This window comes from Serinus canaria, chromosome Z, assembly GCF_022539315.1.
Source record: "Serinus canaria isolate serCan28SL12 chromosome Z, serCan2020, whole genome shotgun sequence".
Taxonomy (NCBI): Eukaryota; Metazoa; Chordata; class Aves; order Passeriformes; family Fringillidae; genus Serinus; species Serinus canaria.
The window spans coordinates 29,565,788-29,586,314 of record NC_066343.1 but is presented as its reverse complement, the minus strand read 5'-3'; the positions used below and the strand labels follow the sequence as shown (position 1 = coordinate 29,586,314).

Here is a 20,527-nt window from a genome sequence, read left to right as displayed (position 1 = left end):
TTTCAGAGGAAGATTTCACAACTATCCTCCAATTTAATTTGTTTCTTAGTAACCTGCAGATGTAATGATCCTTATCTTTGTGCGTATATGTCAAACTTTATTATCTTCACTTGTCAGCCTTTCTGTTCTGTAGAGTTTTTCATATTCTCACTGAAAATATTCTGCTTGCCTTCTTCTAAGCATCAAAACTACTTCAGATTCCCATAGAAACTCCCATTCCATGCTGTAGCATACATTGTAGCTGTTATTGAGTAAGCTCTGTTCCCCAGAATATCTTTCCTGTATGAAGGAAATTGGATTGGATTTTACTGCTTACCTGCCTAAAACAAAACATCCCGAGGAAGTGAAAAAAGAAATATCCCCGATGTTACTTATAATTAGTTTTGAGATGTGTATGATAAAAAAAAAAAAAAAAAAAATTGCAGGTAGAGTCCACCATCTAAAATGGAAGTTTTCTCAGCCTCCTTTTTGTTCCAGAAACTTCTGATTCTTCCTTCCTGAGGTAAAATTTGCTACTTTTGTGCTCAGAGGTGAAAAAAGTCTGGTAAAAACAGGGAATAAGTTTTTCAAATTCATGTGCATTTATGTAGTGGGGAGTTTCCTGCATATTGGCCTCATCTGTAGTGGAAAATACGTATTATAGCTAAAGTTTATGTTTACAGCAATCAATAATTTCTAGCTGAAGTAGCTTGAACAGGTTTTTCTTAGAAAATACCCACATATATTTTTGAGACTCTTACTTGCAGTCTGTTAGAAGTTAAAGAACTTTAAGGTAACTTCAACCACTGACTCTAAGAAACTTTAACTGTTTCTTAAAACTACAGTTTGTAGAATATTCTGCTCCGCTGTTTGTATCTGGAAATTTGATGGAGCAAATACTAGTTCTCACCTGCTCTGACAGAATAAGACACATTTGGACTGCAGGGTGCAGCTCTGTGCACTCCAGAATGAGCCTGAGTGAGCCAGTGAAAATCGATAAAGATGATGGAGTGGAACATCCATCATATGTAGAATGAAGAAGGTGTGAGAAGGAGGAGACTTTTCAATCTGCTGGGTCTTAGGGCAAATCTATCCATACTTTGCAAAGTGGAGTAAAGACAAGAGCCAAGATTCTTGTTGGTACCCTGTGATAGGTCAAGAGGCTGCCAGGCACAAACTGAAATACAGGAAGTTTTCTTTAGTCATTAGAAAACATTTGCTGCAAGGCTGGGCATGCCAAACCAAGTTGTCCAGAGAGTTTGTGGAGTCTCCATTCTTGAGATATTCAAAACTCAAGATCATTACATGGTCATTAGAAACCTTCTCTGGTTGACCCTGCTTTGAGCAGAGGAGTTAAACCTTGCAATCTCACATGGTGGCTGACAGTCTACAGCTCCAGTATTGTGATTCGGAGAAGGAAAACTTCACCTCTGTGGAAAAATAAAAAAGCTGGTTTTGTAAAATATTTTAAAATTAATCTCTGGATTTCCTTGCCAATGGAAATGATTGTCCTATTCAGCTTTGTGCTAAGTTCTGCAGTAGTTAATAGTTTGTTACAACTGGTTGCATAATGACAGATGTATGTAATTATTTCATAGAATCATAGAAAATAATCATATAATCAAATGGTAAAATCCCTTATAATACACCCTAAAGGTCATTGAGTCTGGCCAGTAACCTCACACTGCCCAATGCACCACTAAACTGTGCATTAAACCCTTAAATGCCACATCTATAGGCATTTAAATACCACTAGGGATGGTGACTCAGCCACTATTCTGGACAGCCTGTTCCAATGCTGCATAACCCTTCCAGTGAAGAAATCTTCCTCACTTGTCTTAAAAGTATCTTATGTTCACTGTTTAATGAAGTTAATTATGTCTCTGACAGAAACTTTCCATTAATTAGTATGCCACATCTTCATATTCCATGGGTAATTCAAATTTCAAAGCAAGAATCCACTGTTGAAGAAATATCTGTAGTTAAATTTGTAAACTTGACAATTTGGAAGTGTGTGTGAGAATATATATATATATGTATTTATATAATTAGTGTGCTTCATTTTTCGATATGAAACTTGGAAACAAATCTGTTTTGGAAATTATGATAGTTTTCCCTTCCCTTCCTTGTACTCTACCTCTCTAATCTCTGTGGGTGATGAATGGTTTCTCAGGCTTACAAGGAATAGAAATGCCTCAAGAAGTCTTCTGAGTTTTTTTTTTTTTAACCCCAGTAGTAAATGATACTGTTTTGTTCTAAGAAGGGGACCATTCACTTTTAAAGTACCCTTTCAGGTTTAAGGTTACACAGATCTAGGCATTGGATTGTGCAGTCCAGGTACTTTTATGGAGACATTGTACTTGATCCAAACAGTTACATGCCACTGATATGCTCTTTTAAGGAAAATTATTATTACTAAATTATTGTATATTTACTGGAAGGTTTAGAAATAAAAACTTCTAATAGTTGTTTAAACTACTAATGTTAGTATTTGATAATAATTATAGTACAGTAGTATTTAAATTTATGGTAATAATAGTACAAATAGTACTAATTAATAATTAATAGTAATAATAGCAATAATAGCATTTAAAATACTATTTAAATTACTATTTAAATTAGTGAGTTAAAGTTCACAGAAGTGTTTATGTAGAGAACAAAATTGAAAAATCCTAGGTTTTTGGGGTATTGTTTGCTTGAAACAATGCTTGTAAATATCCCATTTGAAATTTCATAGTAAGTGCTGAGAAAATTTTTGTGAAAAAGTGTATTTATGAATCTGAGGGATGTGTAAGTATGCACACAAATTATGAACACAGCAATAAGTATAACACTAGGGAGTATCTTTGTAAATAAAAACTACATATTAACACTAGAATGAATAAGCATGAAAAGTCAAAGAAGAAAAAAGAAATTTTTATATTTTGATGCTCTGAGGAAGAGTAATTAGGGAAATATGATTAAGGAAGAAGCATTTTGCAAAGATCTCTGCTATTACTGTACCTAAGATGGTATAACTATTAATGCAGAACAAATGTCATCTGTGAAGCTCATTTTCCTTTCCTTGTGTTAGGTTAAAGCAGCAACAGGTGAACAGGTATCAGCAGAGGATCTTGGAGGGGCGGATCTTCATTGCAGGTTTAAAGAAATACTTTCCCAGAGTTAATTTCTTCCATATTGTAGACTTCCCTTTCCCCTTCCCCTGCCCTTTCCTTCTTTTATTTTATTTTGGTTTTAGATCTTTCTTAAGCTGTGTTTACCTTTTGAAAATTATTTCTGTGTTATCTGATGCTGACTGATTGTTTTATAGTTAGAATATCACACCACTGTGTTACTCTGGTTAGCATTGTTTCCTTCATTTACTGCTTTAAAATGCTCACATGTCTAGTGTACTTCAGCATCATGCATAATATGGAGGACTTGAATACTGAGTGTTAACAGAATAATGTATTGAGAAAGATAATGCAATTTGCAGATGGTATCTTACTGTCATGTAGAATTCACTGCAAGCAAGATTAAAATAGCTTGTGCTTTTTGTAAAAAATACTTCTAGTCAAACCCATAAAATATGTGCACTTTCAAATTCTGCAATTAATAATAAACAAAATTAGGTATTATTGCACAGTAAGTTATGCATTGCTGTATAACACCTATTTGTTACTTCAGTTTGAAGTGAATAAAGAATTATTTTGAAGGGCAGTTCCTGCCATTTTTGTAAACATATTTTTCTTTATAATTGAAATTAATTTTGCTGCATATAAACCATGCTTGTTATATTTTATATTGCGATTTAGATTTTTTTGTTTCCTCCATTTTATTTCATGTCTGATAACGTGAAAGTACTATTTTGAAGAAAAAGTCAGGCATGGGTTTCATTTTTAAAGTAACTTCATAATAAAACATAGCTGAATTGTTTCATCTATATTTTCAAGGTCTTAGAAGCTTTAAAATGTCAAGTTTTCATTACCTGATTTATGTTGTTTTTTTCCCTGAAGTATCTATCTTGCTATTGCTGTTTATGTACAGAAAATCTGGTGTAACTGATCATTATGCTTTGGATGACAATCATGCACTTCATCTGGCAAGGAAAGTTGTAAGAAGTTTGAATCTCCAGAAGAAAGTAGATGTAAGTGTATAGAGTCTGAAAACACTGCATTGTTGAAATTAGGAATGCTTTTCTCTACCTGACTGATATAACACTTGTTTTATAGAACACATGTTGGTCTATGACTTTACACATCTGAAAATGGAAGTTACAGTTCTTGTCCTTAAAGATTTCTCTGATGCTTCAGTTTTGCAATTACACTCCTGCTGTATTATACCCAATAAAACTACTGGGATTAAATGCAGGAATTAAGCAACTAGAAGAGTGCTTCAGAGTCATAGAACTGCACTTTTAGATTAATCCAGTCTTGCAAGATACCTAATTTTAAACCCACATGATCATTGTCTATGGACTTAAAATTAGATACCTGCTAAAGAATCTTTCTGAGTAGATGTTTTCTGGGATTATTAAGGTGTTGAAAACCAAGGGGATAGACCTAAATTTTAACAATTAATTGTATTGATTTAAGAATTCCTTGTAGGAAATGGGATGGATAGCATATGGGGGTGGAATTGCTGTATTTTATTCTAGTAGGAGATATGAGAAGGTGAGTGGAAGTTCAAGGAAGGCAAGATACTGGATTCAGTTGTGTGACAAAATCTTCACCCATTTTTCAGAATGCTGCCTGCCTTAGAGGGCACAGGGGAAAGTAAGCAAATAGGAGGATATGCCTAAATTTTTTGTAACATGGAAGAAGTGGAGCACATGTGGACATATATGCAGGAGTAGGAAAAAGGTGACAGTAAGTGAGAAACTGTTATCAACCTTCAGTTTAGGAAACTCGGTCTTTATGCAAATTGACAAGCCAGTACAGGCATTTTAATGTTGTTGGTGAAGAGAAGTCTGTGCTCAAAGAAGTTGACAAATCAATTGTTGTTTGAATTTTTAAATCATAATGTGAACTTTGTTGTGTAAATTGTTTGTTAAATTGTTATAGGTGACTATAGAACCATCAGAAGAGCCTTTATTTCCAGCTGATGAAATATATGGAATAGTTGGTGATCAGCTAAAAAGAAATTTTGATGTCAAAGAGGTATGAGTATTAATGCAAGATCCATATGCCCATACATACTTGCACCCATTTTCTTGCAGGAAATCACTCTTTGTATTGTTAATACAAATAATTGATAATACCTGATTTGGATACTTACTTCTTCATATTTTTGTCCAGCAGATGCATTGCAATAGCAGTGACTTGTTGAAAATATAATCAGTTGGTAATACTTTAGAGAAGGATGAGAAAGGATGAGAGATTAGTAGCATTCTGACAAAGCTGACAGAAATGGGAACTCCAAAGCGTTCTATAGACTTGCCCAGGGATGTGATGGCTTGCTTTTTCTGTCAGTCCTGTGAAAGATTGTTTAAGTATTTATGGAGTATAAGCGCACCAAACAATTGAGCCTTGTCCCAACTGCGTACAAAGACTATTTTACCCTACTGCAGGTTTGGTGTAATTATCTGCCTTGGAACCTTCATGTGAGCCAACAGGCTTTCTCATATTTACCATGAATCTCACATTCAGAGTCTTTTTCACTACTAGCCAAGAATGTATCTTAGGAAGAGTCCTTTTATGTACCCATCTTAAAATGTTTGGCTGAAATTACTAGGATTTGCTATGCATAAAGGGGAAAAAGAGATGGACAGTTTCATCGAGTTCATACTTCACTCTCAATAGTTTGAAGAGTTTGGATTTGTGTTCTTTTAAAGTGGGAATAAGTATCTTCTGGCAAATCTTGCTAGCAGTGGATCTGTATTCATAAAAAATGACTCCTTTGCATCACAGAGAAACCTCAAATCAGATCTTCATTATTTTTGTATGTTGCAAACTCAAGCAACCTTAAAAATAATCATATCTCTAAGAAAGAGACTCATGATTGTACATGTGTTTTTCTTTACAAATGAGAGGCTGTTGATTAATGTTTTATATAAGCAGAGATTTTTCTTTGAAATTCAACTAATCAGGAAAATGTTGTTCCTGTGGAATTTAGCTGTTTGATAAGAACATTCTTCATCTTGAAAATCCATTTTTTACAAACATGTGAATGAATCACGCTTAAAAAATGAAATGGGCTTTGCCTGCCATCCAAACTGTTTATATGGTGAGCTGCTTGATGTTCTGTAAATGGAACGGTTTTATGTTGTCATGGCCATCCTTTCTAAACAATTAAAAACCTCAAAGGATTAGGAGTTTAATGTTATTATTCCATTTCTTCTTAAGGTCATTGCTAGAATTGTAGATGGAAGTAGATTTGATGAATTCAAAGCCTTGTATGGGGATACTTTAGTTACAGGTAAGTAGAAATATAATTATTCTGTATATGTTCCCACTGGTTTTATAGTTGGATTTATTCTGACTCACTACTGATATTTTTAATGATGTTTATTTTCAGAAGAATAGCAGTTTTTGTTACCAGGAAAAAGTCTTACCTTTATATGCTATGAAGAAATAAATACATGTGGAAATTTACGAATGCATCTCTGTCCTTTAGGATTTGCAAGAATTTTTGGTTATCCAGTAGGAATTATTGGAAACAATGGAGTTCTTTTCTCAGAGTCAGCAAAAAAGGTAAATAGTTAGATTATTAGCTTCTTTGTCATTGAGAAACAAAACTTCTGGTGGACAACTTGCTCTTGAGAGGAGGAACTTTTTCAAATAATGAAAGAGAACTGGCTCCACGTTTTTCATGTAAATGCAGAACAGGTATGAGCTGTTAATAAGCTGAAAAAAACCTGACCATAATTTGGAAACAGTATCTGGTAGATTTTTCTGATGTGAAGAAGACAGGCCAACATCAGAGCAGCGTTTGGGTTTGTGTGAATACAGCATAGTTGAAATAGCTATCCTGAAACTTACATCTGTTGCAAGACAAGTCCATCCTGATTACATCAAATACCCTGCTGGGTATTTCTAAACTCTAAACCATGAAGTACTATGGAAATCACATCTTTGTTTTTGTAACTGAAAAATCTTGAACTTGAATTCCAGTACTCAGTTCATTGGTTTACCAGAGTTTTAATTTTCATACTTCGCTGCGGCATCTCCTGGCTTAGAATAATGAGTTAATACCTGTGCAGTCTTTCAAAATCTGTAGCTAAAACACCTGTTTTGTGAATGAAAGACGTTTTGTGAAGGAATGTTGTGATTTTATCACAATTAACAGTGCTTTACAGTTTGAACTTCAGGGAATGATAGTGATAAAGAGTATCTGGGTATTGCAAAATGTTTACCTTGGTCTGTGTTGCTTGCTTTAGTTCTTTATTTTTTCAAGAAACAACTGTCGGTTGAATTTTTTGTAATAGCAATTATATGTGCTAGTTTTATTCTAACAGGCTTCTTGAGCAACGGTGAGGAAATTGGTATTGAGAATATACAGAAAAAGGAAGCATTGATGAGAGAGGTAGAGAAAGGAAGTAATTTTACTGGATTTATTGCTGTTAGAAAATAGTACACAAAATTGAGTTTCATGTGCTGAAGGAATACTTCCAACTTGAAGCACTGTAGTACATGACATTTTTTTCATCTGACATTTGTTTTAACAGTTGCTTCCAGATGGAAAACAACTCTTGCAGTGTTTCTAATAGTTTTGTTATTTTTCTAACAATTTAGTGCTACAACATTTTTTCCTAACAATGAAAAAAAATGTAAGGAATCTTCATTTTCTGACTTCTACTTCTATCACTACTGTAAAAGGAAATTCACCTCTAGAGAAACATTTGTCCATGATGTTGGTTCTGTAAGCAACATGCCTTAGCAGTACTCCTTTCTTTTCTTGCATTTTTGTAATGAATTGTTGCACATTTTCCCCATGATCATTACTATGCTATTCACATGCTTCTCTGAAGATTATACTTAATTATTTTTCTCTTTTTTTTCCTCTTTTTATAACTTTTGCAGGTTTTATATAGTGAAGAGGTTAGGTATTTTTTTGGTTGTTGTGCTACATAGCCTTGTTTTGTTTTGTTTGCCAGCAAGTGTATAAATAAGCCAAGGAATTTTATGGATATAGATTGGTTGAAACAGAGGCTTGGAATCTACAATTTGTAAGTTTGCTAGGAAATTGATCTTTTGCTAGCAAATTGGGAGAGGGCATCTGCCTTCAGGAATGGAAAATGTTACAGCAGTTGGCAGGGCCATAGTTAAATAATGTATATGGGCCTTTCCCAGTTTTAGAGAACACTTTTATTTTGTACAGAAAATGGAGAGATACATTTTTCTGACTGACTGACTGACTTGATTTCTCTGACACAGTCTTACCAAGTCAATGTCAGATGCCACACTGGCACTGTCCACAGTTTAACTGCATATTGGCTGAGTCACAGCAGTTGAGCTTTTCAGTATTAGTAGTAATGCTTTTTAAGGATATTATTTGTTTTACCCATGGCCTCACACAGTTTTGGAGATTTCTTACTTCTGCTACAGTGAATGCATGTTTTGCAGTTAACTTTGGGTGAAGGAGAAGTAGTATAGCACTTCCTGATGGAAATACTGTGATGGACTTCAGTGGAAGAATTTAGCACAGGCTTCAGAATGATGGTAGTGATAGCTTCATTTTTCCAGCTTTTAATGGCTTACTCTTTTCTTTTTTTTCCTCTCCACAGGGCACACATTTTATCCAGTTGTGTTGCCAGAGAAATATTCCCATTGTGTTTTTGCAGAATATTACAGGTGAGCGAGATCAAGTTTTTGAGGTTTCACTTCATTGTAGACTTTGCTGTTAATTGTTGACGCTGTGTTCTAGGCAGCCTCTTGTGTGCTTTATAGTACCTGTATCTCCAGCCTGTTTGGAAATCAGCTTGTCAGCAGCTGGGGAAGACCCTGCTTTATGATTTGCTCCTCCGTTCTTTCTGCAATGTACTGTGAAGCACACAGAATGACATAGGGCACAGTATTATAATATAAACTGGTGAGCCTTTTGTTCTTGTTATATTTCTTCAGGTTTCATGGTTGGCAGAGAATATGAGGCTGGAGGGATAGCAAAAGATGGTGCCAAGATGGTAACTGCTGTAGCTTGTGCCAGTGTACCTAAAATAACCATCATTATTGGTGGCTCTTATGGAGCTGGAAACTATGGAATGTGTGGAAGAGCATATAGGTAAGTATTGCTTCAAATTGTTACAGCAGATAGAAATAATCTAAGAAAACATAATCTTGAAGTGCCATTCCAAAAAATTGTCTGAACTCTTGAAGAAGTTGTGCAGTTTGGAAAAGAGTTCTTAATGAATATGTTCATAAGTAAATAACAGCCTGAAATTTGTAGAGACTGATAAGGCTCATGATTCACCTTGAATTAGGTGACAGAGGAGACCTTCTAAAAGTAAACCTGTTTATCCTTTTCTCCCATTTCAGTTCTTGGTGGAAAAATTGTAAAGTCTTAAACAATCATTGGGCAGTATAGGCTAGTCCTTTATTCTGCATTCATGGGAGAAGTATATCAGCTTGTGTAAAAACTCCTTATTCACTTCAATGTTTTTATGAGTAAGGTTTGTATAACCCCTAATTTTTTTTTGACCCTTTGGACATGGCTTGTGTGATTTTTGTAAATTAAATTTTTCGAGGTTCCCCATACTATTGAAGTTAGTTGGGATGTTTAGGAGGAAAATTCCTGTGGGTTGGGAATGTGGGCTGAAGACACATATGAAAGAGAAATTTTTAAAAAAAGGTGAATAATGGAGATGAACAGAATTTTTACATTTTCAAATGTAATGCTGCAAGCATTGAAGTATGTTAATGTACCTTTTTAAAAAATGTTATATTGTAAAATTGTCATACATAAAAATGTATTCTTAGTTGAGTGAAAATTCTTCACTAGGAAATGTGACAATGTCTTACCTTAATGTTTAATATGTATTTTTTCAGTCCAAGATTTTTATATATGTGGCCAAATGCTCGCATATCAGTGATGGGAGGAGAACAAGCTGCAACTGTTCTAGCTACAATAGCTAAGGACCAAAAAGCAAGGGAGGGAAAACAGGTATATCTTTCTTCTTTCATTTCTGGTGAAGTCATTATCACTTACTCTTTTACAGGAGTTGGTCACTTTGTGAGCTAGGGAGGGGTGGAAGAGAGTGAGACACCAGTGAATTATCCCAGTGCCAACTAGTGCACTGACAAACCTGAAGGATTTGTGAAAGGCTTACTTCTTTGAAATGTGAAGATCATTCATAACATTTCTTATTTTTTCTTAAAAAGAGGAGTTTTTTATAGACCGTCCTATTTTTTTTACTTTGTGCAACAAGTTATTAGTTCTACCTGAGATAAGCAGCCAGGAATCTTCCTTGGTTTGGAAATATGAAGAGGAATGTCAGGAAAAAGTGTCTCTCCAATTTTATGAAGGTGGCAGTTATAGAGATAGTTGATCTTCAAATGATTCACTGATTAAGAATTATGAAACTTGTAACAATAGAAGTCTGGAGAGATTTGGAAAAGTTTTTGCTCATTTCAACATTTTAATTGAAAATTAGAGGTATATTGTTTATATAATAAACATATCTTACTAAATCTTATAGTAATATTTTATAGTTTCACTGCACACTCTTTTCTGCTGAGTTGGTTTTTTTTAATTGCAAGGTTTATGGTTATACTACTCCCTTGATCCCATAAGAAGTGGTTTTATTGATGTCTAAAAATTGTAAGTATTTATCATGAATAGTTAATCAGAATAGTGAAGTAGTACAAACATGTTATCTCAGTGTTATTACTATTCAACACTTGATTTTTCTGTGGGTAGAATATACTCACCCTTATCTTTCTCCTTAATTTCCCAAATCTATGATACCGAGAAGGGTCAAGAAAAATAATTAGTAGTAGTTAAATGTTAGTCAAATTTGCTAGAAACTTGAAAGTTTTCTAAATTACTGTGACCTGTCTGGATCACACTGGATCTAACCTAGTGTTAGAATAGCACAAACTTACTTAATTCAAAAATCTTGCCAAAGGCAACCCAATTTTTTTTTTTTCCGATATACTAGCTTCAGTAATTTTTCAAGTGCCAGTCACCAATTACTCTTGCATTCAGTTAAGTATAAGTTCATTCTCGTTTTTACACCCTCTTGATTTGGAAAATGCTATTTGAATTTTGTTATCAAGCATGATAGTTGACAATTGTGTGGTAAAAGAGTTAAAAAGAACTTTGGACAGATAATTTAGGCATTTTATTCAGGTTGATGCTGCATATAAAGTTCTTTTATCATTGGAGAAGAAAATATTAAAGAATATTTTATGTGGTTTTTTAGTTGTCTGAGGCAGATGAAGCAGCTTTGAAGGAACCAATCATTAGGAGGTTCGAGGAGGAAGGAAACCCTTTTTATTCCAGTGCAAGGTAACATACAAATAACTATTCTAACACTTAATTGTAATCGTGGGACTTGACTTCTAATTCTTGGTATTAAAGAATAGCAGAACAGAGCAATTGGAAGCAAAGATTGGGTTTGATGTGCATTCAAACCAATGCCGCGTCTGTCTTAGCTCTGCTACCTGGTACCATGAACTGTTTCAGAAGACAGTATGCACTTGCAGGAAGTACTTCACTGGTTCTGTAAGAAATTATATGGTAACATTCAATTTCTATGTTTCATGTTTTATTCTGGGTGAGTTTTATATCATTCTCCCTGGTGTAGTATCTGGTCACCTTTCTAAAGCTTATTGAACAGTGTAACGAGTGTCTGTGTGTGTATTAGGAGAAATTAATTTCAATGGGTTCCTGCAAGTAGAAGAGGCCAGTGGAAAAGGCTTCAAAATGATCTGAAGCCATTGGCAAATTTCAGGTTATGGTCATGGTAGGTAATTGTATTGGATGATAGCAGTGATGGTGTAGGGCTTTAGCTGATGGGTACTGCATACTCATGTTTGCTGAGAAGTCCTTTGCAGCACTTCATGCCTCAGGCTAGTGCAATATTAGTAAATGACCAGGAACTAGTTAGACTAATGAAACAAGGTGGCATCCTGAAGTGATCCAGATACATTTGGAAAGTGGCTTAGGAGGCTTTTCTGGCCTTTGATGGTTATTCTGCATTAGTTTCATCCCATCACTACTAATCTTCTGCATTGTCTTGGTTTTGGACTGGGCACAATGCCAGTGCCTCCATGAAAACACATCCACGTGGTGCCTACTGTGAGATGTGACCAGAAACAGAGCAAGCAAACACCAATTTAGGAATAAAAGGAAAAAAACTTTATTAACACACACACACACACACACACACACACACACAAAGAACAGAATGGAAATCTTTCAAACACATTTCTCCTCCCCCTCTCAACCCACATTACAACATACAATACAAACTCCAATCTTCCTTCAGTCCCCATCTCTCAGGTGTTAATTCTCAGTCCATTATCCTTCTTCTAACAATCAATACATTCTATTAAAGAGGAAGGAGTCTTCTCCTTGTGCCATTTCTTGACTAACCTCTTTCCATATTCCATGCTCTCACCATGGAAATGGACCAGAAGATTGCTTTTGGGGTTTCTCTTTTTAAGGATACTCTGGTCAGTTCCACAAAACGACAGTCTCTCCATTTTTGGGATAACAAAATCCCCCCCATTTCCCCCGGGGCAAGGGCTTCACGACAGAAATCCTCTCATTTCTGATTTCTGCCTACTACTACTCTTCACTGCCTTTCTTGGGTCTGAGCCATTGCTTTCCCCCCAAAACCGCAGTCTCTGTGTTACAATAGAAAGTTGGTCCGTCCACAGCCGAAAAAAAAACTGCTCCTCCGTTTATCTCTTCCCAAGTAAATTCTTCTCATTAACTCCACTACTCCCTACTCACACAAACCTCTCATTTCACTTGTCCATTTCTTCTTGTTCTTATCCCGGGAGGATCAACGTCTGGAAGGTTTCCATCGTGAAGGAAAAAAGTTAAAATCATCTCTAGGTGCCGGACTCTCTTCACACTCTTGGCCGACTTCCAGGAGCTGCCCGGCGCATCTTATCTCTTTTCTCTCTTCTCTCTCTCTCTCTCTCTCTAGGAAGCGGGGTGAGGGGGGGGGGGGATTTGCTCGGTGCTTTCACTACTTCCACCCCTCCATCCTTTCACTTCCCCCCCCCCCCGGTCTCTCTCTCTCTCTCTCTCTCTCTCTCTCCAAGATCCAAGGCCTGCGGCCTAGCTCACGGCGCCTCGTGGCCTTTTCCCCTCCCCCACCCGGCCTACAGCCGGAGGGGGAGAGAGAACTGACCCGATCCCTTTGCTGACCGACAAGCAAGAGACCGTCACTTTCTGGGAGTTCTACCTTTATACCCTGTGTTCTCAGAGGCGGAACCATCTCCTCATTGGTCCAAACAGGTGCCAATATTCACACCTGAGCCCCCACTGGGCTAACCACTGTCTCCAAAAAAAAAAACCACTTCCTTTCAAACCACGACATGCATATATTTCTGCTTGCGGTATCCAAAAGCTAATTTGCCACAGGCTCTCAGCTGCTAATGAAGCTAGAGGGTAGCATATTTCAGTGACCCATATGTCAGCTGTGAAAGCGGCAGAGCTGGCAATGAACAACCCAGGAGACTGGAGGAGTATGTAGAGAACAACTTCCTGGTGCAGGTGTCAGGCAAGCCAGCCAGAGGCGCGGCGCTCCTGTCACTTCTGGCACTCACCAGTGCAGAGGGGCTCACTGAAGAGGTTATAGCTGGAAGTAGCAGGCACAGCCTGGTCAGGCTCAGGATCTCAAGGAATATGAGGCAGCAAAGAGAAACTCCACTCCCTAAAATTTAGAAGAGTGAATTTCAAGATGTTTAAAGGGTTAGTGGATGAGATTGCCTTGGAAACTTCTTAAAGACAGAGGGGCTGATTAGAGCTGGCAATTTTTTTAAGACACTTTTCTTAGAGCACAAGAGCTTTTTATTCCTGTGTGTAGGAAATTTAGCATGGCAGGGTGGAAACTGGCACAGCTGAGCAAGGATTTTCTCCTCAAACTGAGGTGTAAGAAAGAAGTATACACACTGTGGAAGCAGGGGCAGGTAACCTGGGAAGAGCTCCTTCTTCATGATCAGAAGTAAGATATGAAATGATTGTTAACTTTTACTCTTTTGTGTAGGGATAGTGGAATATACTTAACTGAGATATTCATACCCGGGAAATCAACATTAATTTTAATGTTCATCAAATGAATACCTTCATCAAGCTTGATCTTCTGTGGGTAGTAATAGAAATAGCACAAAAGTTTTTAACAGCTGACTTTGTGCTCTAAGGCAGAAGGAAAAATGAAAAAAAAATTATCATTTTTTATAACTGGATTTTAAGGAGAAAAATATTCTACGTTTATAAAAGTAGTATAAAAGTAGTATAAAAATGAGTCAAACTGTCTGTATTTAAAATTAATCCCTACCCCAGAGAAGACAGATAATGTGATTTTTTTTTTTACATTTGCTTTTTTTATGTGTTCACTGGAAACAGTCAGACTCTTTTACTCATGATTTTTAACATTCAATATATTAGATATATTACCAATATAAAAACTTACCCTCTCCCAAAAACCAACAGATGATTGTCAGTATTTGCAACAGTAAATTACTAATCTGTGAGAAAGCAGTTTTATATGTCAAGTTAAGACTAACATTGTTAAAAATTCAAAATGTGGCTTTTTTTAATGTCTGATTTTTTAGATGTGAAACTTGAGTGTTTCAACTTTGTGCTCTCTGATGAGCAACATTTACCAGTTTATGTTTTCAGAATATCTGGCCATTTTGTGAAGTTAAGTTGTTAATCTAGTAGTCACCCCAGCAAATAGCTTAAATTTGCCCAGCCCAGGTGTTAGTGCATTTAGTGCTAAGTGACGTGTCATTTTTTTGAAAAAGCACGGTAGTTATGCACTTCTTACTGTTTCCTTTTGGAAAGGAAACGTGACGTGCACAGATGTGAGTTGGCTGAGAGCTAGCGTGGGTCTGGATTGCATGTGGTTGGGTTTGTGTGATGCTGCATTCAAAATAATAAGCCCAGCTGAGACATGAAGTCAAGTGTCAGATCTGAAATCCCTCTGAGGCTTACCTGGCTGTAAGCAATGAAGGTAAAATGCCTCTTTTCACAAAGGAGTGCTTTTGACAACAGTGTGTGAGTGGCTCAGGTCAAAGCAGTTCTGCCTTGTTTCTCTCGCTTTTCAGTTCAAGTAGGTGCAGTCTGCATTGTCTAGGAGCTTCTAATTGCTCTCTTGTAGAGTTAATTGGGTATTTCAGTGGATATACTCATGTTTCCTGCCCTTTCATGCTTTGCAGTAACTAATTCCTAAGCAAGATCTCAGATCAATAGTTCGGAAGTTGTCATTATTGTGGAATAGGCTGTCCAAGCAGAAACAATGAGATGAAGTGGATTACAATCTTCGCAGCGAGTGTGCTCAGGGGGAAGGATGTACCACTCACCTTGCACCTTGGAGACAACCCTTTCCAATCAGCCAACATCATAATAAGCAGCTGCTTATTATCAGCATTTGCTGTAATTCAGGGAGGAATAACCCTGCCCCTTTTGCAGCCCATTCCTATTGGGCTTCAAGCATGGTAAAAACCCAGCTGATTGTCTACCAAATGTCAGGTACTGTAATTAAAACAGAATTCAGACAGCCTTTGTTTTGTAAGAGCCCTCCACCAAAGAGGTCAACAAGGAAACTCTCACAAACAGCTTTGCATTTCTGAGAGAACAAAAAATGATAGATGGGCACAAAGATTGTTGTCTGTATTGCTGCTTGTGTGCAGCTCTGGTTTGGAGGCTACCTCTCGCTCTCCTCCTGCCTGATGTCTGCCTCACCCTTAATAGCCATTGAGATTGATGTGACCCTTCCACTTGACTTCAATAGGCTTTGAATCAAGCTTTTAGCATTAATAAAGAGAGAGAAGGAAAATGCCCTGACAATCTTAAAAGATAAGAAAACATCCCTGTTTATTCTGTTTATATTTAAGTGATAACTTGCTATACGTACAGGATGTCAATACTGTTCCCTGCAGTTGTATTTTCTAATCAGACTTTAACCAATTTTTTGATTAGAACCTTTCACAATGAACAGTCTTAATTAATGGCAGTCATTAGGCAGCACCCTTTTTAATGAGTTATATTAATCTGCTCACAGGTTTCTTAAAAGATTTCACTAGTTTACATCTTAACAAATTGCATAAGCATTTTACTTTAGGCAACTTCATTTCTTTTACTCACACTATTTCAGTTACAGACATTTTATGAGTGTAGTGTGACTCATGTTCCTGCAATAGGGTTTTAATAGACAGTTTAATTATTAATGTTACATCCCAGTAGAGAATGCAGTTTTCTTTAAACAAAGAGAAAGCAGAAGCCAGGGGTGACCATATGAAAGCAGTTTGACTTCCATGCAACATAAAATTTCTGCGGTTGTCAATATAAGTCAATTGTCTTCTTACAAAAAAAGGAAAAATAAAAAACAATCCAAATTTGACATTGACATGTGCTTCATATTTGGATATTTATTAAAGCTGTAATCACTATGAAGTTGTGTCTTGCAAGATACTGCACTAAGTTGGTGATTCTTTTGGAGTCAGTTCATCCTTGCCCTTTCCAGGCCCTGAGCAGATGTGTTGAACATTTTAAGTTTTATAAATTCCCTCATTCTGTTTCAATGTGTTTCATAAATAAGAAAGTTACTTGCAGATATTTAGTGGGGGGAAAAAAAGTTTATATAGAGAGCAAACAAAGCTGTAGCAGTCAAAAAACCAAAATTTGCTAAAAAATAGAAATTAATGTATTTGAGATTTTTCATAAATTTAGGGGTTTTTTCATAGTCTTGAGAAAACAGAAGGTTGGGATTGATTTGACCTCACAGAACTGCTTTTATTTTCACTATTAAGGAAGATCTTCTCCACTCCTTTGTCAGATTAATCTGACTATATTCATCATAACTAAATAAAAATATAAATACAAGGTGAAGGAAAAAAAAGCACATGCATTAATCTTTGGTAAGGTACACTCTATGAAGTTGAAAGTGTAGAAAATACTGTCTTGGCCATTCTGTCATGCTAGATTATATCAAGAGCTACAACCATTGTCTTGAGAAAAATCAAGAAAATTCAAATATCTCTTAAGTAAGTCTCTGTAAAACCAAGTTACACTTTTCTTTGGGTATTTTGAAGAAAAAAAAGCTTCCAATTGCTTTTACTTTTCTATGGTAAGAAGCACTTCCTCTGAGTTTTTTCAGTTGAGTATTGCCCAAATAAACCAAATAAGCTCAAATACTTTAACAAAATGAGTTACTAATTAAAATTTAGTTACTACTTAAAATTTAAAAATATAGTTAGGAAAGAAGTTACTCACAGGAGTCAAACAGCAGGATCTTAGACCATGCACTTTATCTGAGTTTTGATACAAACAGCTCTTGTGTCATCTAAAACGGAATTTGCTGTTAGCACCACTTCCATGCAGGTACAAGTGTGGCTGTTAGAATATTCCAGTGCTTGGGTTACTAGCCCTCTAGAAGGGAGGTACTAAATGAGAATCCTAAAATGAGAAGTTGTTAGATAGAGCTACAGTTTTCTTATAGTTGTATTTTAGTTTTATAGCGGCGGGGGGGTTTTGCCATGCCATAAGTTTTTCTCCTTTTTATATTTGAGGAAATTCTTTACTGTGAGCGTGGTGAGGCACTGAACAGGTTGCCCAGAGGAGTAATCCTCTGCCCCATCCCTGGAAATGTTCAGTGCCAGGTTGGATGGAGCTCTGAACAACCTGGTATCCTTGCCCATGGTGAGGGGATTAGAACTAGATGATCTTTGGGACCTGGCAGCCAGGTCAGTGAGTGCCACAACTACTGTAGTACTAGACTTCTTAAATCAAAATTTGGTTTTCTCTCCCAAAAAAGAAAGAGCCTGATTTTGCCCAGTTAGCAGCAAAGCCGTCCCTTCTCCAAACCCTTTCTTCTTCTATACTTCAGTTTTACTCTTGTGCCCCATTTAGTTTAACCGTCTGCTGCTTAGGAAGCTGCACTGTGATAAGATCTATAGTAGAGTATTCCTTCTGAGCTGGGTATCCTTTTTCTTCTCTGTCTAACTTTGAAAACAAGCTCCTAGAGCTGAACCTGAACCCTTGTGCCTGGTCTCATTAAAGGTGTCTTCTACTGCAATTCCATTTTGTGCATCATAGGATAGATACATCTTGTAAAATGAAAAGCATATATTGTCAGTCTCTTAGTATATTTATCTGATTTGATCAATATTACTTTCACAGCAAATGACAAAATAAAGCAAATACGGAAAACACTCAAGTGTCTGCTGCTGCCTTGAGTTTATCAGCTTGTGTTTATTTACAGTTTGCAGTTCTCTTGGGGCTGAGGTTGGCACATTTAGGATTGAAAGAAGAGTGCAAAATGTCTTGTTTCCTGTCTAATAGATTTTGCCAAAAAATTATCTCCAAACAATATAAAATTTGCAGATGTAACTTCAGTTAGAAGGGAAAGGCTGTGTCTTCTCTTGGTAGAGTCACTCTTGGCTCCCTCTTCGTGGCTGCTTTTTGTATTTTTAAATTTTCCACAAAGAATTAAGCATTAGCTAATACTGAAGTAAGTTCACAAGGAATGCAAAATAAGTCTCTCTAGGGAAAGATGGGATGGAGGAGGAGCATCTCTCTCTTAACAAAAGATGCATGTGTTCTGCAGATGCAGATTAAAGTATGTGATTGTTTAAGTGAGACTGGGTTTCAATGAGCAGCGTGGTATCTTGTTTAAATATCTTGCTGGGGAAATAACAATATTTACGGTTTCATTTCAACATGGAAATTTAAACATGGATTTTAATTTAGGTAGAAAGGAGTTGTCATTGAGAATTGATGCCACTAAACCTAATTTTTGGATAATATCAAAGAGATTATTTACAAGTGTTGTCAGTTTTGGGGACCTGGGAATTTGAAAATTGCTCATTTATAATATAATTGCCTTCAGGCTTTGGTTAAGTAAGGTAGTATCTTAAATGAACTTAATGATAAAATAAACGAAAAAAATTGTGTTGTGTCTTGATGAAATGGAGTTCATTCTGCCACAGCATCCCTCATAGTGCTGTGCTTTGCATTAGTAGCTGGAAGGGTATTGACAACATAGCAGTGCCTTGCTGAGCAGTGCTGGCACAGCACAAGCCTCTCTCCCCAACATTTTCCCCCCATCAGTATTCTGGAATGGGCAAATCTTGGGAGGGGACACAACTAGGTCCACTGATGCAAATAAACCAAAGGGATATTCCATAGCATATGACTTCAGCTCAGTTCCAAAAGGTGAGGAAAAGAGGAGGAAGATGGAACATTGGTTATTTACAGTGTTTGCTTTCCTAAGCAAATGCCATATGTACTGAAGCCCTGCTTCCTGGGAAGTGACTGGACATCACTTGCTGATGGGAAGTAGAGAATAAAGTTGTTAACATTTTTTTTCTCTTGGTGCACATGCAGACTTTCACTTGTGCTTTAGTAAACTGTCTTATCTCAACCTATTGTTTTCTATCTTATTTTCTCTCCTCTGTCTGACTGGGAAGGAGATAGAACGGCCCCATGGGCACCTGGAATCAAAGGTCAACCCACCACAGAAATTCTGAAAATACTTGAAATTTTTTCTGGTTTTTTAATGATGAAAGAATAAACACTTGGATCATCCTTATCTGGCTGTTCAATTAACCTGAATGGTGTAAATAATAACGTGGCATAATCCTTGAAGTGCAAGCATTCTTAATAGAATTAGGTAGGTCATTCACAGATAGTCATTCTCCACATGAACATTAACCAGCAAAGAGGGCTTTTTTTCTTGAAGGAAATGATTAAGTGTGAAGAATATATTTTAAATGTGTAGGTCTGACATTTTTCACTTACCTAAAATGTAAACATTGTTCTAGAAGACAAATTCCGTGGAGTAATGCACATCAGTCTATTGCATTGATGAACGGCATGAATTTACTCCATTGTTTTAAGTATAATTTAGCTCTTCACTCCTCTTTCTTTTTCTGAAGCATTTCAAATTTCATGGGTTTGAAATCATGTTGATTTCCTTTAATTATTAAAAGTTTTGGTTTGTTATGTTTCTGGCTTTTCTCCAGATTATGGGATGACGGAATTATTGATCCAGCTGACACAAGACTGGTTTTGGGCCTCAGTCTCAGCGCAGCGCTAAATGCACCCACAAAGAAGACAGAATTTGGAGTTTTCAGAATGTAAACTTAAACATGTGATCATCAGAATTACCTCCGTATATTTTATTTGGGGATGGACAGCATACTAGCTACAGTATTGTGATGATTAAAATAAAGATTTGTAAGATGCTGTTTTTAATGAAACTTTCATTATTTTCACTGACTATAATTTGCACACAGTGCTTCATATTTTTGATAGTGATTTGAGATTAGTCATTTAAGTGCTTAGATAACTGCATTGCATGAATAAATTGCAAGTTCTTGCATTGTACTTCATGTTACAAGAAACTATTGATACTATCTGTTATATAAATAAATGTACAAAGTAAGCTACA

At 36.4% G+C, this 20,527-nt stretch overlaps 1 protein-coding gene across 1 annotated transcript in view; it reads left to right on the top strand.

Annotated features, from left to right (window-relative positions):
• The window catches only part of MCCC2 (methylcrotonyl-CoA carboxylase subunit 2), a 38,565-nt gene extending 18,038 nt beyond the window's left edge, over positions 1 to 20,527 (top strand). Inside the window, 10 exon segments of the mRNA XM_030236940.2 lie at positions 3,053 to 3,117; positions 4,006 to 4,105; positions 5,022 to 5,117; positions 6,303 to 6,375; positions 6,574 to 6,650; positions 8,684 to 8,750; positions 9,021 to 9,177; positions 9,942 to 10,056; positions 11,318 to 11,403; positions 20,100 to 20,527. Coding sequence (XP_030092800.1) covers positions 3,053 to 3,117; positions 4,006 to 4,105; positions 5,022 to 5,117; positions 6,303 to 6,375; positions 6,574 to 6,650; positions 8,684 to 8,750; positions 9,021 to 9,177; positions 9,942 to 10,056; positions 11,318 to 11,403; positions 20,100 to 20,217 — 954 coding nt within the window. The 3' untranslated portion in view covers positions 20,218 to 20,527.